Genomic DNA, 22435 nt, shown 5'->3' with positions numbered 1-22435 from the left:
AAGACATAAAACCCATTTGGTTTCAAGTGAGACTTCATTCCTGGCGGCCAGGCTGAATACAAGTTTCGCCAAATATAAGCATTTCTGGGGACAGTCTTTCTTTTAAATACAACTTTAAAATGAGCCTGGAAGTAGAAGGGGCAGGTAAGGGAGAAAAGACTGCCGCCAGGACGGGCTCTTCAGCCCGTGGACAGCGCTTCAACAGCCGGCCTTCCCTTCACTCCTTAATCACTAGGGGAATTATAGGGGGTGTGGGGGGAAGGACATAAGTAACTCCAAGATAGTTCCTGGCTTTTTTGTTTTTGTTTTTTTAAAAGCTTCTTTTTAAAGAAGAAAAAACAGGTCAAAACCAGCACCCAGATCTGAAAGACCTATGTAAACCGGCAGGAGAAACTGACTTCACTGGTGGTACCCACAGCAACTAACTCCAGTCTGGAAGAGACCGTGCGTGGCTGGTGGGTTCTGGAAGATGCGCAGCTTGGAGGAGAAAGCCCGCTCCCCCGGGTTCTGTCCCGTGCCTGCCTGCCCTGTCCAGGGGTAGTGCAGTGGGGAGAGCACAGCCAGAGGGCGAGGGCAGGCAGCAGTCCTAGCAGGGAGCTACCAGTCTCCGTTTCCGGATACAGGCCCAGATCCACTCCGGGGAGACCTGCTGGGCCGCAGGGTTCTTGTCCCTGCTACCCAGCACGTGCGTGGCTGAGGCCACGTCAAATTCCTGTGCCAGGTCCCCATCGAATGCCACAAAGTAGCGTCGGAGACGGCTGAAGTCTGGCGTGGAGGGCGGCAGGTAGAGCCGCACCCCGGTGAAGATGTCCAGCAGCACCTGCAAATGCACAGTGGTCAGGGCAGGCCCGGAGCAGGGCTGGACTGTGCTGGGGCAGATGGCTCTCCGCCCAGGGAGCCGAGACCAGCGAGGAGGGAGGTTAGATCAAAGGCCAGAGAGAGGGAGCCTAGTGGTCAGGACACGAGGGGAAAGAGTTTACTGGAGAAAAGGTAAAGCCATCAAAACCCCAATCCTCCAGCCACTCCAGATTACATAGGACTGACATGCCCTTCCATCCTTGCCTAGAGGAAGAGAAGGGAGAGGAGACGGGTCCCTACACTGGGGACTCGGAAAGTACGTGTCTCCAAGAACCATCCAGGGGCTGGTGGGCAGGGCCAGTGGCGCTCAAGACGCAGCGACGCCGCTCGACTGAGCAGTCCACTGTTGTGTGCGCCAGCTGGCCAAGGGGCCAGGAGCCCGGCTCGTGACTGTGTGCGGATTCCAGGCTTCAGGTAGGGAAAAGACGGAAAGGTCGTATAGGTGCTCTGGGGACTGGGTTCAGGGCCTGAGTTCCCAGACCTCTGTGCTGACTCCTGGGCTGGGGTGGCACAATCACCGTGTAGTGACCAGATGTCGAGTTCTTTATCTGCCCTTTGGGGCATCAGCTCCCCCAGGGCTGAACCGAGTCACTGGCCTCAGCAGGCACTCAATAGCTGCTGTCAAACCAAAGACTAACAAGGGAGTACAAGAGGGAAAAAGACGGTCACCAAGCCAGTGCCCTCTCCCGCTCCTCGCTGGCTGGCCCTGTTCACAAACTCACACTGCTGCACTCCCACACCCAGACTGGGCTTTCTCCCCTTTAATGTCAATTGTGACTTGGGACCGGCAACCGGGTGGGTCCCTGCAGCCTCTCGGCTGGGCTGGCTGCTCTATCGCCTGCCTGCTGGCACAGCGCTCCTTCCTCTCTGCTCGCTGGCCGGCCGCCTCTGCAAGGCAACAAGAGGGCACAGGGTGGAGCCGCAGCACTGCCAGCCCAGCCAGCGGCCAGGAGCAGCTGCAGGAGGGCAGGGGGTTGGCAGCTAGTCCTGATAACACCTTCGCTTGTCTCTCAGAGTCCAAGTGCAGAGGGTTGGGCACACGAGGCCCCCCCACCCCCCGGAGGGCACTGCTGTTCCTACCCTCACCTTTGCTTGGCACGGGGTCTCATCAGGAGCCTTCCGCTTCTCTCCCACTCTCACAGGGGAAGGCTTTGCAGCCAGCTTGTTGCCTGCAGGAGAGAGCTCAGGATGAGAACTAAGAAGAGGGCAGGGGAGCGGATAATGGTCCCTGAAGTCAGGGGAGTACAGAGAAGGGCTGGGCCCTTCCTCTGCTGTGAGCGTGGGTGAGACAGGAGGTAAGGGCTGTACGCTGAGCCTTTAGCTCAGAGGTGGCTTATCCCCGGCTCCGAGGGGCTCTCCCGGGGTCCTGTCATTCAGATTTACAGAGCAGGAGGATGCCCAGCAGAACAGCTTCTGGCCCATGGGTGGACACACAGCAGGAATGCAGCCAACGTCAGCTGCAGTGGACAGAGAATCACATGACCTCAGGGCTGGAGTGTGAGACTGGGTCCTTGTCCTTGGTCTCTGCCCTCATGTCCATTCTTCATCACCCCAGCCCCTACCCTTCTCCTTACCGCCTTTGCTGTTGGAGCTACTCAGCTTCCCTCCCGCCTTCTTGGCACTGGCGGAGGGCTGCTTGGGGGAGGTTCTCGGGGCCTCGTGAGACACAGCTGGCCCCGAGGTGCCCTCGTTCTCTCCGCTGCTGCCCCCTGTAGTGGAGCTCCCCTCATCTCCGGCCACTATGGCGAAAGCCGCCCGCTCCTTGGAGAGCTGGTACAGTTCCTGAGGAGGGGGGAGAACATTGGTGTATCACTCCCTTCCCAGCCACTGGCCTCAGGCAGTCCGTGTGGTACGTTTTAGGTGACTGAGGAACAATGAGGGGAAAGAGACACGTAACAGGGAAAAGTGGCTGGCTTCCTTGGTACTTTTCTAGCTCTGGCCCTGTTTCTGGAGTAATCAGCACAGATCACTGTTCTGTTCCCCAGGTCTTTTCCGCAATGTAGAGACTGCAGCCTGGGGCCAGGTCCTCCATAGGAAACCGTGAGACGGGAGCTCTCCCTCACCAGGACCCAGGGCTGCCCACGGGGGCCCGGTGAAGGTAGGGCTCTCTGCCGGGAGATGTGGGTGGGGCCCCAGCGCTGCTGCTCCTGGCCCCGCCACGGCTTGGTTTCCCTTTCTGATAACTGCCCTCCTTGCCCATCTCAGTGCAGCGGGGAAAGAAGACAGAGGACGCAGGAGGCCAGGTGCCCTCGGTTCCAAGGCTGGGACAGTGGGTACAGGACACACACGCAGCCCAGGAAATGGCACCTTGAGTTGGGGGAGGTCAGTGGCAGACTTCCAGTCCTTATCATCACGGATTCGGGTGCAGCGAGGGAAACGGATGGAGATCCCATCAGCTGTGTGAGCCTCAGATTTTGAGAATTCAGCCCCTGTGATCTCCCACACGGCAGCTTTCTGTCAGGAGTAAGTCAGGTCACTCCCTGGTTAAGTAGAAAACACCTCCCAACCAGCTAAAAGCAATACAGAACAAGTTAAAATCAAAAGAGCAGTGGCTAACAGGAAGGAGACAAGTTCAAGTCCCACTGTTGCTGCTGATGCCGTGTGACCTTAGGGAAGTCTCGTTGCTTCTCTGGGCCTCAGTTTCTCTGTCAGTGCAGGAAGGGATTGGCCCAGGTCACTTCTAGAGCAGACCCTCTGTGACCAGAGGACGGGCGGTCCCTTTCTCTACTGAGGATGACCCCTCAGTGTTGACTGGTCACCCCTGTGCCTGTCACTTGGCTAAACAGCCCAGAGCCCCACCCTGGGTGGACTGTCAGTGAGGCCCAGGTGACGTCTCTGTGGCACTAGAGAATGTACAAGCTCAGTTTTTGGGCTGGAGGACCCCAGGCCCTGGGCTAATACCTTTGGGTCTGGAACGATGAAGTCAGGATAGTAGATCTTATTGATTTTCAGCCAGCTGGGTATCTTGCTGGGATCCTAGAGGAGAAAAGATGCAGTCCTGGGCTGTTGCCAAAACGAGACTTAAACCCCTTCTTGGTCACGGGCTTGTGAGAACAGGTGACTTATCACAAAAGGCTGACCCTCACCCCTTGGGATCCTCCCTGCCCAGAGAGGGTGTGGCCTGGAGGGCATGCAGGCCAGTTTCCACAAGGTAGGTACTCAGAGAACTTGAGGGCCTAATACTGCTCCTATGGCCAAGCACCAGTTCTCTTTTCTGTGGAAACAGATAAATGATACCTGCGGCCCCCACAACACTGACTGTCTCAGGAATGACTGCCAGTCCAGAGGCCAGGGCGCCCAGGTCCCCTCCTCACCTTGCTGATCTTCACCATGTCCAGTTCCTTCTGTAGGCGGGCGAGCGTCGCGTCGTCGTGGCCTCCTGCACACTTGGTGACCGTGCACCACTTCTGGCTGCTCGGGTCATAGCAGCCCATGAGGAAGATGGACATCATGCCACCTGGGGAGAGGAGGGGCTAAATAAACTAGGGGGGCATCTCTGCCACCCCCTCGTGCCCTGTGAGGGGCAGCCTGCTGGAGGAAAGGGCCCAGGCCTTGGCATCCGAGTGCCAGAGATCACCTCCTGGATCTACCCCTTGCTAGCTGTGTAAGTGTAACCTTTTTGAGTCTCAATTTCCTCTTCAGTGAATTAGGGATAATCACAACTGACGTTGGGCTCTGGTGGAGTAAAAGGAATTGAATAGAGCCTGGCACACAGAAAGATGCCTACCAGTACTAGTTTCTCAGACCCCAGCTTCCTCTCCAGTCAGGAAATGGAGATTTTCCCTGAGGAGAAAGCTGCCAGTCCCTGAAGAAATAGTTGGTGGTGAGCTTCTTTGTGCCCGGCTAGCACAGGGTACTCTTGCCTGATCTCGCCCTTCCCAGGTCCGCAGCTCTCAGTGTCCCTGCCTGACGTAGCATGGGTGACGTTGGGGCCCCTAATCCCAGAGCTTTGGAAGTCATGACTGGCCACGCTAGTAGACCAAGCCAGGAAAAAAGCCTGCCTATTCCTTGAGTGGTACCTTTCAAAGAAGTACCATCCCAGAGGCCAGAGGCCACCCTGACCTTTGCTCCCTTGCCCATAGAAGGCCCCAAGCACCACCAGGTCAGCTGTGTCAGCCATGGCCCCCTCGTTCAAATAGTCCTTCTTCACTTTCAGCCAATGACGCTTTCCAGGCTCATATGTACCCTGAGGGGAAGCAAGAGAGAGACCACAAACTAGAATGGACACTCTATGAGGGTGGGCTTTTTACCTCTTCACACGACATACTGGATCTGTCACAGTGCCCAGCCCGCTCTGCTCCAGGCACTACGGGAGACATACACAAACCCATCCCCTAGGATCCAGAACTCTGGAAAGACGCCTCCCAGCACTCAACCCCAAACACCTCAGACCACCACCGCCACCTCCTGGCCAGGGCTGGAAAGGCTCAGGGGAGGGCTTTGCGGGAGAAAGCAAAGGATGTGACCGTCTTACCTTCACGTCCTTCAGCACCAGCCCTTCCAACCCCTCTTGGATCACCCGGTTGATCATGTCAGCCAAGTCGGAAGCTTTCTGAGGGATAACAGGAGAGACGCTGAGGTTGGTATGAGAACAGAGAAGGGCTCTGGGAGCGAGGTAGAGGGGGGGTCTCTTTTCACACACTATGCAAAGCGCCTGCTGCAAACACCCTGACTTGAATAGAAGGAACAAAAGCGTTAGCAGAGCAGCGACCAACCAGAGAGCTGCTTCAGCTCAGAGACACTGGGAGCCCAACTGGGAAGGATGCTTCATGCCCTGCCCTCCCAGGTGGAGACTGGTAGACGAACACAGGCAGACCTTGTCTTCCTCGCTTTGCTTTGTTGCACTCTGCAGATACTGTGTTTTTTACAAACTGAAGGCTGTGGCAACCCTGTGTTGTCAGATGATGGTGAGCATTTTTTAGTATTTTTCATTACGGTATGCACATTGTTTATTTAGACATAATGCTATTATTACACACTTAACAGACTACAGTATAGTATTAACATAACTTTTCTATGCACTGGGAAACCAAAAAATTCTTATGACTTATGTTATTGTGATATTGCTTTATGGTCTAGAACCAAACCCACAGTATCTCCAAGGTCTGCCTGTATACACATCAGCTTCCCTCATAAGAAAATAATTAAGACGCATTCTCCCAGTCACATCTGACCCAAGGGGCTCTCTGCCCTGCTTTCAAACCACTAGGACACTGCCTAGGGTGGGATTCACTCACTGCGACTTGCTTCATTTCTGAGAACATGATCCGGTTGGGAATTTCAACCATGTTATCGTGAAGAAACTTCCGCCGCTCAAACAGAGGCCTGAGGGGGACAGGAGAACTGAGGTCAGGCCAGGGTCCTCCCACCCCCTTGAGGAGTTCCGAGGAGGGAAGGGGCACAACGGTGAACTTTGGCTTCGGGCTCTGCCATGGCTTAGGGCCCTCATGTCTAACAGTTCTGCCTGCCAGCGTGACAAGGGCTCCACTGGGACCAAAGACAGACAGTTATAAGCCACGGCACAGAGCCACTTCATTGCTGTAGTTCCTGTCTCTACCTCATCAGCCCAAACAGACTGTATAAATCCTGGTCCCATTTGAAAAATAACTCCGACTCTCATTTTCTGCACCCTGCTTCACCCCAGGCCCCAGGCGGGCTGGTGCTTGGGTGAGCAGGCTGACAGGCCTCAGGACCTGAAGCCCAAACCCCAACTCCTACCCCCGCAGTTCCTTCTCCCTTCTGTCTCCTTCCCCTTCCACACTCAAGGCTGGTGTGGAGTGTGGGGGCTGGGATGCCTCTCTAAGGGAGGAAGGGGCCAAAACGGTTTCTCAGGCTCAAGAACTGGATGCAGCTAAGTCAAGACGGCTAGTTATCCCTAAGAAGCCCCCAGCCACAGAACACTGACAATCACAAGCTTCCTGTTGTTGGCCTCTTCCAAAAACAAAACCTCTGAGCTGAAAACTATCTGCCTCATTTACCCGTAGGTGCTGTTGAAGATAAACTGAAACCCTACTGTGCTCATAGTCTGTATCTTGTCAACAATCCACTTTGCCGTGGGTGGTTGAGTTTCCTCTGTGACTTAAGCATTCCAACGCATCGGCTCTTCGTAACATTGAATGGGGAGCTGCGTAGCAACTGTGCTGGCTCTCAGCTCCCTCCCGCTGCAGCTCCTGGGCACAAAGAGGCACCAGCTCCAGCCACTTCTCCTCCCTCCTGTCCAATCTGAAGCCCTCACCTCCCCACCCAGGAATCAAAAATAGATTCCTCACCTATCCATCAAGCTGACATCATTGAAGTAGATACAATCAAAAACAAACAGGCAGACATTAGCATCCTGGAAGGCAGCTTTCTGTAAGGGAAAATGAGGTAGTAGGTACATAAGGGACAAAAATAAGAGGGCATGAAAAATGGGGAGTACCAATCCACTTCCAGAGACCCTCTGAAGCATCCGATACAAAAGGCCTATTTGTGCTGTTAAGTCCCTGGGCCACAAGGGCACTTGACAGATGGTCCTGAATAGAGACTGACCCAATTGTAAGTTAGTTGCCATTACTAGCTCTTTTTTTATGCAAAACACAAAAACACATTTAAACTCAGGGCTAAATTCAGAACCAGTTCAGAGATGAAGATAAGCTTGACCCTAAGTAAGTGATACATTCCTCTCCATTCAGACTGACAGCACACACACGTGCACACACTCACTCTTGCACATCTGGCCCCGAGCCAGTACCTTGTGCACTCCCAGAGTCCCAAAGGGCAGTGGTTTGCCTCTCTTGCTGTCGATCAGGAGCACCTCAGAGTCCAAGATCATGCTGTGGCCCCCAGGGAAAGCCTGGGGGATGTAGTCCTTAAAGTGGGCCACCTGAAGGCAGAAGGGTCACTCAGGGGAGGGAGTCAGGCCCCAGAGGAACACAGAACACCAACATGTGCAAGCCGAGCTAATGCGCAGAACAGACCTAGGCCTTGGCAGCCACCTAGACAAGAAGAATCAGCTATGTTTCGGGACCTCTGCCCAGACCCAGGAAGAGGTCAGCCCGTGTTGAGGTCATTTTCTATTGGCTGCAGAGGAGAATTTGCAGGAAAAAGGAAGAAACTGAGAGTGAAAATGAGGGGGAGGAGGTGGGGGCAGACAAACACGGAATGGAGGGAGGGAAGGTGGGCAGGCAGAGATTTGTGCAGGAGAACAGACCAGTTGGAAAGAAGATGGAAGGGAAGAAATGAATCCCCTTAGGAGGAGCAAGGAAACTGAGGAGCTTCTTCTCTGAGTGGGAGCTCTGAACCCACAGCCATCTTCAGAATGAGGAAGAAAAGGATGTTTGGAATTGGATTTTTTTCCTGTCAAAGGCAGAGCCTTAGTGTTTACAGTCCTACAGGAAGAGGTTCCACTGTAACCCATGGTGGCCCCTGCCGAGTAAGGCCACGAAGGCAGTCCAGAGAGCATTACTGTGGTCCAATCCTCCCTTGGGCAGGGCACTTAGGCCATCACTGCCTCAGAAGCTTGGAGGGGGTACAGGAAAGGCCTGCACATCCATCCCACTCCGCTTCCATCCGGGACCCAGCCCTTCGTGAATCAAAGCAAAGGGGAGAGAGGGATAATGAAACTTTGGTAAGGGAGGGCAGGGAAACGGCTCTCAGTCTGGAAAGCTGTGCTCAAATGCCTTCCTAAGGAGCAGGAGGTGTCCCCAGAACAAGCTCACCAGGAGCTGTTCCTCAGCAGTTTGACTGTGAGCCCTCCCTACAGAGCAAGTGAGCCCACACTAATGCTCACGGGGAGGCTGTGCTCAGCTCTGCAGAACACCCAAACCAAACGGTCCGACTGCCCAGTGCTCTAGCAGGCAGGGGAGGCTGAGGTAAGGCTGTGAGCCCCATACCACGCCCCCTCTCCCGGGGCTCTGAGAAGTGGAGTCTGAGCTAAGACAGAAGGGGGAACAAGAACAAGAGGCCTACCTACCCTCCAGCTACTGGAGCCAGATGTGCCCGCTGCCTCTTTCCCTGGACACACCCCCAAAAGCTCCCAGAGGCCCCGGGAGCTAAGAAGGGCTGAGGGGCGAGGTTCTCAATGCCCTCTGATTGAGGGCAGGATTCTGGGCTCCCAGAAATCCTTGTGGGATTATGTTTACATATGAATGTAAGCTTCTGGAGGGGCAGAACTTCCACCCTTTTTTTTTTTTAAAATGCTGGATGCCCACTACCTAAACAGCACCCAGAATATACTAAACACTTGATAAATACCTGTTGAACAAATTAATGAATGACAGCCCACTGGCCCTTTGTACCTGAGCCATGACTTAGCTAGGGGGGAGCACACAGGACCCGGAAACGCAGAAGACAAGCACTGCACGTGGCTCACCAGCTGAGCTCGCTGTCCCGGCGTCACAGCCGGCATCACTGCCTCCAGGCTCTGTGCCGACTGACCCCTGTCTGCGCTCTTGGGCTGTCCCTACTGAGCTGCCCCTCATTATTGGAAGACTCCAAAACTGAATAAATGAATTCATTCTTTCATTCAACAAATACAAAATAGACCCTATTTTACACCAGAGCTGGAATGGCTATGGAACATTGGCTCTGAGATTCTTAGAGGCAGGAAGTGAAAGAGTCCCAGCGGAAAGGAAGGGATCTATACCTTGTGCGGCAGGACTGGCTTGAGACTGCGGCTGAAGTAGCTGAAGTGGTCCCCGTTCTTATGCACCTGGACCCGCTCCCCATCATACTTGATCTCAGAGAACATACCATTCGGACATTTCTTCATCGCGTACTCGATGGACTTGCAGGCCTCGGCCTTGGGGTAGGGAAAGAAAAGCCTGGAGACTTACAGGTGCTCTTCCAAGCAGGGCTGCTCAGCAAGGACAGCCCAGAGCCCAGGTCCCAGGGACCAACAGCCAGAGCGTACCCCCAGGGCAGGCTGCCGAAGAGGTGATGGGAATGGAAAAGGCTGGGCAGTGTCGTATTCCAACAATAAAAGCACCACCTAAATTAACACAGGAGCTTACATTTCGAGGAATATATGAATGCAATTCATTGTAGAGCAAATACAATTCCACTGAAACAGCATTTGATTTTTTTCTCAATAATAATTTAGGGTCGGGCTTCCCTGGTGGCGTAGTGGTTGAGAGTCCGCCTGCCAATGCAGGGGACACAGGTTTGTGCCCCAGTCCGGGAAGATCCCACATGCCGCAGAGAGGCTGGGCCCGTGAGCCATGGCCGCTGAGCCTGCGCGTCTGGAGCCTGTGCTCCGCAATGGGAGAGGCCACAACAGTGAGAGGCCTGCGTACCACAAGAAAAATTAAAAAAAAAAAAAAAAAAACAAAAAAAAACAAAAAACCAATAATTTAGGGTCTTGCAGGGCCTCTGGCTTATTACTGAGCACACAGTTATCTCAGCACAGGGGGTACGCAGAGGTAAGATTAAAGCGTGCAGGTGACAGTGAGGCTGGCAGGATGGCAGTGATCAGGAATCCCTAGGACAGGACATGACACAGGAGTGCTTATTCACATACCTGTGCTGTCCTGACTCAAACAACAATGACTATCATCTTGGAGGTATTTCTATGTGTCAGATCATACACAAAATTTCATTTCATCCTCAGCGTCATATCTTATGCCATAAATATTGTTGTTTTCGCTTTATGAATGAGAAAGCTGAAGTTCACAGAGGTTAAATGCCCATTTTCAGTTACATAGCTAGTAAAGGGCAGAAATGAGATGTGAATCTAGGCCCAACTTCAAAGCCTGGGTGGTTAACCAGTAAGCTGTAAAACCCATGCCACTCTTCAAATGACAGGCTGTAGAACAGACTCCAGAAAGAATTCTTATAAAAGTCAGAAAGGCCACTAATGGAGGGGACCAGTCCCTCAAGTGGAGATTTCACTATTTTGGTGCTGGCTGTCCCACAGAATACTTCCCTGTCCCAAACACAGAACCCTAGACCAAGACTTCAGTAAAACACACAAGACCATTTCATACAAAGCAGCGCACCCCACTGAAACAATGCAAAGGCTCTCACAGCAGGCATGGCAGCAGATGTGGACAGTCCTTTTGCACAAGAAAACCCACACCAGAAAGGAAATCTCATTTCTCATGAAATGAGCAGAGGCCCAAGAAGATCTGGTCTTCATTCCTTAAGCTTCCTCTCGTTCCAGAAAAAAAGGAGACCCAAGTCACCCTGTCATAGAAAGCCTGGCTCTGTCACCAACTCTCAGAGCTACTCTGGGGCAGGTCACAGAAACAGGAGTTACTTCATACATCCACCTGACTTCAGGAAAGATGACAGGTGAACCGCTCTAGGTAGATGCTTCAGACTTCATTCCCATAAGAAAACTAAGGACCAAGAGAGGCTAAGGAACTCACCTAAGATTCTACAGCTTGCTGATGGCCGAGCCGGGCCTAGATCTCAGGCCTTTCCACCAGGTCACTCCGTCTCCTCCTCTGCTTTTACTCCTCCATGAGAAACAACCTTTGCATCTCTACTCTTCCTTCCCCAAACTCCTCCAGCCAACTTTCACAGGCTGTCAACATCGTACCCTATCAGATCTCACAGGGAAGGATAGTAACCTTGGACAGGAGTAGAAAGCAGGGCCAGAGCAGCGGCCTTACCAGCATGGGCTGCACCGGGGTCATCAGTGAGGCCTGGACACTCAGAGCTCGTTTCCGGCCTGGCTCCTTCTTCACCTCCTGCTCGTTGCGGAGGACCCGCTCCACCACATCGTGCAGGTTGCGCGAGGCTTTGAAGGCTTCATAGGCATTGGGGTCTAGGGCATCTAACCTGCCAAGGCCAACAGGAGCAAGGAAACAAAAACCACTGCCTTTGAGCTTAATGCTTTGGATAGCAGTCTGTCCTCAGAGAGAGGAGGGCTCCCAATATATGGGGAAGGGGTTATGTTCTATGGTCTAAAGACTTTCACAGGAGAAAAAGCTCTTGGAAAACTCAGCTCTTTTGAGATACTGTGCTACATGGATGCTGCCCCAGCAAAGAGGGGGCTGGAATGGGCAAGCAACTCATACCATAATTATTGAACATATTCCATATGTTTGATTGTAATAACTCTGTGAAAAGGTACTGTTATCTCCATTTAACGTATGAGAAAATGGAGGCTGAGCTAGGTCAAGTGATGGGTCCCACAGGAAGGAAGAAGGGAGAACCAGGATTCAAAACCAAATCAGGGCTCCAAAGTCCTGACACCAGCTGACAACAAAGAAAGTGGGCAGCTTCAACTATCAGAGCACCCGGTACTTACACATGTTTTGCACCCGAGTTCATCTTCAGATCATGTTTGATCAACCTGATGATGCACTTCAGGTCATTGGCTGTACACCTAGAGGGATGAGGCACATTCAACTTGGTCTTTGAAAAGCTCTGCAGTCCCAAGCGTGACCCCAGGCCCAGGCCCGTCCCCACCTGGAGGCGATGTCCCGCAGGGCCTGCTGCTGCTCGTCCTCCTTGGTGAGCTTGGAGAGACGCAGGAGGAATTCATCCACCTCCTGGATGGTAAGAAGGCTCTTGGCAGCTGGGGGGAAGGACTTGCTCTGCTCAAAGAAGACTCTGATTGTCTCTGACACGTCACCCTGTCTCCAAAAACCAAAATGCCACTGCAGCAACCCCAGAGTGGCCAAGTGTAACCCCTGAGTCCCCAGGACTAAAGGGGGAATCAGAGATTTCAATCACCGCTCCTATCCCCAACTCACACATATTGACCTCACTTCTTAAGAATCTGTCCCACCCACAGCTCATGGAAAGGGTACCTCCATCCACCACAGGATCTGACCACCTGCCTTAGCTGAGAAGTGATACAAGAACTAATCCAGGGCCAAGCCAACTGGAGGCCTGTTAGAATCTGAACTAAGAGACAGATAGGGTCATCAGATAATGGGGATGTTTGGATAGAAACTTTCCACTGTGCCAAGGCTGGAGTCATGAACAAACCAAAACTGAATGGTAAGCCCAAGTTATAGGGGAATAAAAGCCAGAAAAAGCCAGGGTCTAGAATAAGAGCTCCTGGAGAGATAGTGGGAAGTCTCAGATCCAGCCCCTTAGGTCTAGGCCTCTCGGGTGCAGCAGTAGTATAAGTTCAGTCCTCAGAACCTTGTGAAACTAACAGCTGTAGTCTCCCATTCAGCTCCTCTCATAATGAAAGCTTGCTCAAGTGGGTTTCAGTTTCCTAAAACAGTGCTCTGCCAGAAAAAAGAGGGTACAGGTGCTTGGCTAGGCAGAACCCCACCTGGAATCCACCTACCCTCCCCTTCCTCTGACCTGCTCTAGGTCTCGTGCCATATCATCTGAGTTGCAGTTAAAAATGCGGCTGAAAAGCTTCACAATCTGCTTATCATTCAAGTTGTAAACACTCTTAATAACACCCGGCAGCAGCAGCTTCACTGTTAGGTACACGTCACCGTGGAAACCATCTGGAGGAGACAGAATAAAGAAACCCTTCTTGAGAAATGGAGCTTAAACAAATAAATACATAACCTCAAGGAAGCAAAAGAGATGTCTACGTTGCTGCCCTTGCCGTGACTGGACCACAGGGTAGGGTGTGCATTTCACCACAGCAGCAAAGGCCGTGGCGTTGGGTGGCTGGTGGTGTGCCTCCCTTCTAGCCCCTGGAGGAACTCCTGCATGGCAGAGCCATGACTGTCACTGTAGTGTCCCCAGTGATGAGCACATTTCAGATGCTCAATGATCATTTGTTAGATGAATGAAAGAAACACAGTTGGAAGATTCTATTGCCAAGCTGTGCAAGTGGTTCACAAAAACCTATTCAAACATGCAGGATAGTGAATTTTCCTCTTGGTCAAATGGGATAGGTTCTTCTGGCCTCCTGGGGGGCAGAGTAAGGGAGGCAGAAAGATGCCAACATGTTTTGAGCAGCACTGGCTACACACTTCGTGGGGCCCAGTACAAAATGAAAAGGTGGGCTCTTTGTTCAAAAGTGTTAAGAATTTCAAGATGGCAATAGCAGAGCATTAAACCAAGTGTGAGGCCCCGTGCAACTGTACAGTTCACATGTCCGTGAAGCGGCCACGACTCTGAGCTCTTTAGAGGAGAAGCCCATCCAGGATGCTCGAGGCCCCACCTCCTGCTGAGCCTTTCTGAAGGAAGTCCTGGATGATCTGGGTCTTCGTGTTGTAGCTAGGATTTTCAGCCACCATGGCACACAACTTCCGAAACTCACGTAGCAGACAATCCTTGTGCTTAGGGTCACATTTGCTTGAGGACAGACTTGTCTTAGGGGTAGGGCTTGAGTGGGCTTCCCCAGAGTTGTTGGGCTTCGCTGTTGGGAAGAGAAAAAGAGAGAGAGACAGCATAGATGATTCATTTTGCCTTGCTGAGAAGGAAGAAAGGGAAACTAATAGACACTCTGCTGGTGCTCCTTACATATGTAGCTTCACTTAATCCCCCAAAACGAGCCCTTTGGGGGTAGATATTATACCCATTTTATGGGTAAAAAAAAGGAGGTCAAGTGATCTCCCCAAATCTCACAGCTGTTAACAGTAAAGAAACGACAGCCTCACACTGAAGCAGAAGACCCGCTGATGTGCATCCTTTTATATGACTGCTTCACAGAAGAACAAGGGCCGTTTTCATGCCAAGAGTCGTCAGGACGATCTCAGAGCACTTGCAAAGCTGAACCCAGAAAAGCTGGGATCAGGAAGGGGGAAGAAATCAGGGGACTCGTTAGTCAATCTGAAACCATTGCTACTGCAGATTGTCGGAACTGGAAGAAGCCTTAAAAATTATCGAGTTCAATCTCTTCTTATTGATGAGGAGACCAAGGCCAGAGGAGAGAGGACATTCCCAGCTCCTTGCCACCCCCACCCACCCCCATCACCACTTTCTTTTCTTTCTTATTGTAAAAGCAAAAAGTAGGCAACAAGTAGGTCTTTCCTCCAGACACCCCAAATAACTGTACAACTCTTTTGAGTTGATCCTCTTTTACCTCCTTGTGACCATTTACAAAGTAAATTTCATTCTGCAAGCTTGCAGCAAAGCCATTAGCAAGCTGTCTGCTGATGTAAGTGTCTTCTTGCCTGGGCTCTGTAAATTATAAATCTATCCTCATCTCTAACCCGGAGTCTAAAGGGGATTTTAGGGGACAAAATCTCCAAAATGTCACCGTTCAGCAGCTTGTAAGAACTAGAACACCCCGTTTCTCCCAAATTCGCTCCCTAGAACCAGGGCCCTTCCAGAGACACACTGCCCTTACTGTCACCTGGACTCTTCCATATTTCTATCTTTGGCCTACCATTAGACAAAAACCAAGCAAACCTCAGAGTTTTAAAAAAATAAAAAATCCCAGAGAGTCAGGCACTGTTTTTGCAACTTTATCTCCTTTATTCCTTGTAAGACACTGTGGGATCAACAAGGCAGGTGTTGCCATTCCCACTTCACAGATGACGCCACAGAGGCTCAGACCAGGACCCAGGTCTTCTGACCTCAAGTCCGGGCTTCTTTCACTCATTATAGAAGCAACTTCCTCAAACAACGTCTGAGCCCATGTGTTTTGACTTTATTTTCTTTAGCTGAGGCAGTCACAAGAATGTCTCCATATAAAAGAAGTAACAGGTTGTAGGGTAAAAGACCACAGGTGCTGGAGTTAAACAGACTTCAGTGTAAAAACTAACTCCATAATGATGCTGAGCATTGGCTTTCTCATTCATAAGATGGGCCTAATACAAGTACTTCCCAACGTTTAACGAAGAACAAATGAAACCATGTATGTAAAAGGCCCCAGCCCAACGCTATCTGCTACACAAGGCTATGCAGGACATCTCCCTTCTTCTCTACTTTCATCTCCAGTTTGGGCAAGTTTAGGCATGCAATTTCTCAAGCTTCTTCCACTATCAAAAAACAAGGAAGTAAAGGGCAGGTTATGTCTGATCCAGGTAAACTACTTCAAGGGGAAAAAGTCTTGACAAAACAAACATCTTTTTGCTGCAACAGAGATTAAAATATACAAAGAAATGCTATACAAGTGAGGCAATGAGAATTAGCCATTACCTCTCTGCTCAGATGGAAGCAAATTAAAGTTGACCCTTCAACAACACAGGTTTGAACTGCATGGGTCCACTTACACACAGATTTTTTTTCAATAGCAAGTAAGTACTATACAATCTGCAGTTGATTGAATCCATGGATGCAAACTGAGGGGATGGTAGAACCATGGATATGGAGAAACATGGGATAAGGAGGGTAGACTATAAATTTTCAACTGTGCAGAGGGTTTGGAGCCCCTAATGCCCATGTTGTTCAAGGGTCACCGTATTAAGGAGGCTAGAGAGCACAGAATGTTCACTCTTAACCAGAGTCCCAAATAGGATACCAAATTAAAAGGACTGTAACAGCTCAGGTAACCCTGACCTATCTTACCTGAAAAGCCAGAAAATTTCCGGGGATTGGTATTGGTGACAAATGAGGCACCTTTCACTGGAGATGTCACCTGGCCAGTGGCTGTCAACTTAGCCTGGACAACAGCTTTCTTCTTTGGTGTGTTTCCTGCCTTGGAAGACAGATCTGTAGGACCCCGAAAGAAGGGAAAATATCCTTCAGTGAAAGATCCCTGAGAAAGCTTCTAAAGAATCTATCAATTGCTCTTACAGCCTGGCTAGGTAAGTTACTGCCATGGTATTAACCCAATGCTGACTACTCGCTGGCCGGTCTTCTTGAGTGGAGGCAGTGAGTAATAGTTTATTAGGGAGAGGGTGTCCTGGGGACAAAAGACTCAGTTACTCTTTATTTTCATTAGTAACTTAAATTTTCATCAACACTCTCCACCCCTTATCCCACATATAATAATCTCCAGATTATTTGGAGGAAATGAGAAATCATGTCTCAACAGATAAAATGTGGTGACCTCAGCTTATGGAATTAGCCCCAATTTATAGATAACCAAGAAAGCAAAATGAAGATGGATAAACAGAGCATGCTGATTTGGTATAAGTAGGAAAAAAATTTCAGCTGCTGAGTTATTTGAGCTATCTGACAGTTTACTTCTACCTCATGTTCTTCTTCCTCTGAATGAGATGGGTCAAGAAGTAACAAAGGCTGAGGCCAATGGCTAAGGCCAGGCAGGGCAGGAGGGGAGCTTGAGAAAAAAATGTATGAGTAGTTTTCTCTCCCAGAAATCTCTTTTCCTCTCAAAGAAGAAAGATAGATGCCCATTTTAGAGTACTCCTACAGTGACCAGAACTAAACTTAATTGAAGATATGCATATTATTTTATAGATGAAGACACTGAAGGTCAGAAAGTACTAATTGGATTTGTAAGTATAAGATTTCTAAAATATGCATACGTGAATATGCACGTATGTGCACATATATACGTATCTGTGTATGTATATATGTTTTTGCATACATACGAACATATATTTTCTAGTTCTGTCTGCTAAAAGGGCTTAAAAGCAAGGACACCTCATGGCACCGAGGACATGGAACATCTAGATTTTGGTCTCTTATGCCATTTCTCCACTAACAGGAATAAGGACTCCAGAGAAATGGCTGATTCCAGGGATAAGATAGGATACATACAAGGTAAGCCTAAGAGCAAGCATACTGTTATGCCAGAGAATAAGGAAGTACTTTAAAACATTTTTAAAAATGTGATTTGGGCATTAAGGACAGAAACTAGCTCAAAGGGGCTCCCAACTGGCCAAATATGGGAAAATTTAGTACCAAATTAATACAGTACAATTATAAACCACCAGGAAAAAGTAGTAATCTATGAGTTCATACAGATAATAAATTGACAGATAAAAGGGTGTAGTGGTAGGTACTCTATTCTTCAAAAATGTCAATGTCATAAAAGAAAAAGAAAGACCACGGCAATGTTCCAGATTAAAGGAGGCCAGAAATGACAACTAAATGAAATACCCGATCTTAGATTAGGATTCCATACTGAAGGGAGAGAAAAGCTGTAAATTATCTGGTCAACTGACAAAACTAGAATACAGATGGTGGATTAAAGTATTATATCATGATAAATTTACTGGTTGATAGGTGTATTATGGTCAAGATATCCTTATTCTTAAGATATACACATTGAAGTATTTAAAGGCAAAGAACCATAATGTATGCTCAAATGGTTCAGGAAAAAAAAAACTGTGTGTGGAAGGGAGAGACTAAGAGAGAGAGAAAGAGTGCGCGAACGCACACACGTGAACACAAATGATAAAGCAAAGAGAGCAAAATGTTAACAACAGGTAAATCTGAGGGAATTCCCCAGCGGTCCAGTGGTTAGGATTCTGTGCTCTCACTGCTGAGGACCCGGGTTCAATCTGTGGTTGGGGAACTAAGATGCCACGTGGCGTGGCAAAAAAAAAAAAAAAAAAAAAAAAGGTGAATATGAGCATTCTTTGTATTATTTTTATTCTTGCAACTCTTGTGTGAGTTTGAAGTTATTTCCGAACCAAAACTTAAAACAAAGACAGAAAGACAAACAGGAAGAAAGAAATTGGGCTCTACTCTCATCCCTTTTCTTCTCAGCACCAATAAGATGAAAAGCAGTATTCTCCATCCCACCTGCAATGTGCTGGCTTATTTGTTCTTTCTCATTATCTTCCAGCTCTTCCCAGCCTTCCAGCTCTGTGAGGTCCTCAATTTTTTTTGTGGTGGCCCGGGCCCGCTCCAGTTTCTCAAACATGCATTTAATGTGGTACCACTCTTTCATATCGCCCCCTGACTCTGAAAAGGGATTGGGCACCACCTTGCCGATTCGGCACACGCCCTTTACAATCTTTTCCTTGCATTTTTTGCAGCCGGCTGTGCCACGCTTGGCATAGTCCACACAGAACCGTTGCTCTGCCATCTCACAGGGGCCACTGCAGAGTCCCACATGCGACCCTGGCAAGAAAACAAGGCAGGTGGCACGTGGTCTTAGATTGCTTTCCTGGAATGACACAACAGGCTTTCTTCTCTGAAAGAGGCGGTGTCCACGAAGAACTGTTTCTGACCACCGGCTGAACTGTCTTATGTCAGGCCAGTGATGTTGTTCTCGGAATAGGCACAGTTCTTTTTGGCTGAGCGCACGGAGAGTTGGTGGTAAGAGGATCTTAAAAGCCAAAGTCATACAGCTGCATGAAAGGGTGAGAGGCAGAAAAGTGAGTTATAAACGAGGAGGTAGGCTTCTAATTTCCTCAAAGGCAGACATTCTAACACAATCCATGCTGACCAATCAAACATTTCCCAAAGTATGAAAGGTTTTTTTTTTTTTTCTGGCTGTGCAGCACAGCACGTGGGATCTTAGTTCCCCCATCCAGGATCAGACCTGCACCCCCTGAAGTGGAAGCTGAGTCTTAACCACTGGACCACCAGGGAAGACCAGGTATGAAAGATTTATTGCCTACAGGATAAAGAGTTCCAATACAGGAAAATTCAGTTTGCAAAACGATGTTCAATTATCTAATGTATACATGTGTATCTAGTAAATCACAATCAAGAGACTCCAAATAACATAAAACCTTCTCTCAGGCCCCTAATCCTTAAAATGGATGGTGAGCCTTAAGAATAATAAGATCCTAAAGTTTCTTTTTTTTTGCAATACGCGGGCCTCTCACTGTTGTGGCCTCTCCCATTGCGGAGCACAGGCTCCGGACGCACAAGCCCAGCAGCCATGGCTCACGGGCCCAGCCCCTCCGCGGCATGTGGGATCTTCCTCAACCAGGGCACGAACCCGCGTCCCCTGCATTGGCAGGCGGACTCTCAACCACTGCGCCACCAGGGAAGCCCCTAAAGTTTCTTTTTAATCATCAAGAAAAATTACATTGGGAGTTCCCAATGCAATGTGGGAACTCTAGACTTGTGGTCTAGTGGTTAGGACTCTGCGCTTTCACTGCAGTGGCCAGGGTTCAAACCCTGGTTGAGGAACTGAGATCCCACAAGTTGTGTGGTGCGGCAAACAAAACAAAACAAAACCCACTACATTATGTTCATAAAGTTTTTAATGTGAAATATAAAATATATGCCGTCCTCAGAAAATAATTCAGCCACTATATAGATGTGCGATTTAATCAGAAGCCCTATTTTAAGGGGCAATTAAATGGAGCCTAAAACCAGACTGCCTGGTTTCAAATCCTAGCTCATTGGCTGTATGACCTTGGTAGGTTACTTAACCTCTCAGTTCCTCAATTTCCTCAACTGTAAAATGTGGATAATAATAGTACCTAACTCAAAAGGTTGTCACTCTAAGAATAAAGCCCTCAAAATCAACGAAGCAGTTATCCTTTAAGCTGAAGCTCCCTATGTGAAACTAGCCTGCTTATAATTCAGCAGCTTGAATTGGGAAATGCTGAAGTAGCTGGAACAGCAAGAATCAAAGGAACTGATCAATCAACCCAAATGGAAACAGGTATCATATCCACATGGCATCCCCCACCTTCTTCTATCCATATTTTCTGAAGTATCCTCGCAGTTCCAACTTTAAACAGACTGGACGTTATTTTCAGCCTGCACCCACCTTTGTAGTGAAATTGCTATTGGGTGATAATGGAAAGCAGCCTTTACTTACTGTAGTGCAACATGATGCAGAGGACAGCAGGTAACTGGGAATCTGAGACGGGAGCACAAGTGTGACCATACAGTTCAAGGACTATGTTATCTTTGAGAATTTCCTTTAACTCCCCTGAGTCTGTTTTCTTATTTCTAAGACAGAGAAAATAATACCTACCTCACGGGATGGCTGGGAAAATTAAAATAAGTCCTTGTGGGGGAGGCTCTGAACTCCCTGAAGATGTATACAAAAAGGTGCACATTCAGCATTGCACATTTTGCGGGGGAGAGACGGTCATGATTTTCAGGAAACTCACAAAGGTCTCTATAACCCCCAGAAGTTGAGGAACCACAGAGGTGAGGTACGGGAAAGCACGGTAGGCCCGTAAGAGGCACTCGGAACAAGGTTCACCACCTTCCTTGGAGGGCGAGTAACGAAGCCCTCCCCCTCCCGTCCTCCTCCACCCTCCACCCCCCCTCCCCGGGACCACAGGAGCCGACAGGAGAGGACCTCGCAGTGCCCGACCCTCCGCAGGGCCCAGGAGGCGATGGGCCACGAGGAGGCACAAAGCCGTTGTGAGGATCCCCGCCTGGCTCACAGCACCCAGAGCCGCCGCTCAGCATTTCATCAAAGGGAGCCGAAAAGGAAACCACTGAGGCCTGAACGCAGCCGGGCCGGGAAGTGAAAGCCCCGCAACCGCTTTTCCCGGAGGGCCTCCCCGCGACGCTTTCGGGAGTGGGCACGGGCTACTACTGCCCGGGGCGGGGAAGCGAGTCCCTCGATTCGGGCAGGAGGGGCCTCCAGGACACAGCCCGGGGCTGGGCTGAAGGGGACGCGGCGGGAAGAGAAAGGCTCCCGAGGTCCCTCCGAAGCCCATCGACTTCAGCGCGGCGGATAGGCAGATCCGGCCAGAGCAGCCTCGCGGAAGCCGGGGGCACCCTGCCTCGGCTCAGGCCGGTGGGTCTCCCCGGGGGCCGCCACGTCACAGAGGGTGTGCCCTGGGGCTCCGCGGGCGGGCGGAGGAGGAGGTCAGGAGGCTGGCTTCCAGCCGCCCCAGCCTCGGAACCCGGGCTGCCTCTCTCCCTCCTGCCCAGCCCGGCCGCGCCGTCCCTCACCTGCCTTCCCGACTCCGGCTCCACCTCAGGCCTAGGGCCAGGAACGCACAGGCCGCGCGCAGCCACCAACGTTGTAACGCCTGTCTCTTTAAATCCGGGTCCTTGCGCTGGCCGCAGCGCGCAGGCGCAGAGGTCCAGGCCCCAGCGGCGCCTCAAGTCCCCGCCCCGCGCCTGCCACGTGGGCTTTGGTCAGGTTCCCCGGGAGAGGCCTAGGACTCTGTATTGGGGCGTGGCGGAGGTGTTTACCCATCAGGAGAAAGCCCAGATGCTGGAGTGAGGCGGCGCCTGAAGGAACGCCGGGGACCCCCTGATTTGCTCTTTTTTTAAAACTTTATTTTTTTAATTTATTATTTTTGGCCGTGTTGGGTTGTTGCAGCACGTGGGCGTTCTCTAGTTGCGGTGAGTGGGAGCTACTCTCAGTTGCCGTGCTCTGGCTTCTCATTGCGGTGGCTTCTCGGAGCATGGGTTCTAGGCGCGTGGGCTTCAGTAGTTGTGGCACGCGGGCTCAGTTGTGGCTCACAGGCTCTAGAGCGCAGGTTCAGTAGTTGTGGTGCACAGGCTTAGTTGCTCCCCGGCATGTGGGATCTTCTCGGACGAGGGCTTGAACCCGTGTCCCCTGCATTGGCAGGCGGATTCTTAACCGCTGCGCCGCCAGGGAAGTGCCCCCGTGATTTGCTCTTAACTTTAGAGATTATCTAGTCATTAAAGGTACTGGTTGAGAAACTATATTGTGATGAGCTTGGGGAAGTCAAAGGTCGCATTATTCAATCTATTTTTCTGTATTTCCATTGTCTTGTGTCCCGCAAAGTGCCTAGCACATAGTAAGTATTCAATAAATGTTATTTAATTGGAAAGGGACACTAGAGATAGATATATAAAGGAGTAATGGGTACAGAAAACCCTTGGTTGTGTATTGTTTAAAGTATATTTCTTTTTTTTTTTTTTTTTTTTGCGGTACGCGGGCCTCTCACTGTTGTGGCCTCTGCTT

The 22435-nt window shown here is 50.2% G+C and overlaps 1 protein-coding gene and 1 long non-coding RNA gene across 5 annotated transcripts in view; one reads left to right on the top strand and one right to left on the bottom strand.

Moving 5' to 3' along the window:
• On the bottom strand, positions 1-21552 carry LIG3 (DNA ligase 3). 4 transcript variants are annotated; one of them, XM_028499665.2, is made up of 21 exons: positions 20510-20765; positions 20351-20392; positions 18367-18917; positions 16219-16362; positions 13925-14122; positions 13105-13256; positions 12253-12419; positions 12092-12169; positions 11451-11619; positions 9482-9637; positions 7589-7720; positions 7128-7207; positions 6096-6183; positions 5333-5410; positions 4921-5044; positions 4173-4315; positions 3760-3834; positions 3166-3312; positions 2433-2640; positions 1945-2027; positions 1-820 (listed from the first exon to the last, which is right to left on the bottom strand). In XM_028499665.2, exons 1-21 carry the CDS (start codon positions 20599-20601, stop codon positions 587-589), a joined length of 3141 nt encoding a protein of 1046 aa, XP_028355466.1. In that variant the 5' UTR covers positions 20602-20765; the 3' UTR covers positions 1-586. The 4 variants fall into 4 exon arrangements, with proteins under 4 accessions (XP_028355466.1, XP_007105664.2, XP_007105665.2 ...); XM_007105602.4 differs by lacking the exons at positions 20351-20392; positions 20510-20765 and adding an exon at positions 21448-21552; XM_007105603.4 differs by lacking the exons at positions 20351-20392; positions 20510-20765 and adding an exon at positions 21452-21552.
• Positions 21553-21650: 98 nt separating this feature from the next.
• LOC129392761 (uncharacterized) overlaps positions 21651-22435 on the top strand; it is a 3952-nt gene continuing 3167 nt past the window's right edge. Inside the window, exon 1 of the long non-coding RNA XR_008619229.1 lies at positions 21651-21846. This is a non-coding gene — a long non-coding RNA (uncharacterized lncRNA). The remainder of the gene's footprint in view (positions 21847-22435) is intronic.

The sequence above is a fragment of the Physeter macrocephalus genome, chromosome 14 (genome assembly GCF_002837175.3).
Source record: "Physeter macrocephalus isolate SW-GA chromosome 14, ASM283717v5, whole genome shotgun sequence".
Classification (NCBI taxonomy): domain Eukaryota; kingdom Metazoa; phylum Chordata; class Mammalia; order Artiodactyla; family Physeteridae; genus Physeter; species Physeter macrocephalus.
This window is presented reverse-complemented; position numbering and strand designations above follow the sequence as displayed.

Bases quoted from the DNA above. Each gene is read 5' to 3' on its own strand.
- LIG3 (XM_028499665.2), bottom strand. From the start codon at position 20,601: ATGCTGAATGTGCACCTTTTTGTATACATCTTCAGGGAGTTCAGAGCC. The intron at 12,420-13,104 runs GTCAGAGGAAGG...TTTTGGAGACAG, and splicing joins TGGCACGAGACCTAGAGCAG to GGTGACGTGTCAGAGACAAT. The intron at 7,208-7,588 runs GTACTGGCTCGG...TTTCCCTTACAG, and splicing joins GGACTCTGGGAGTGCACAAG to AAAGCTGCCTTCCAGGATGC.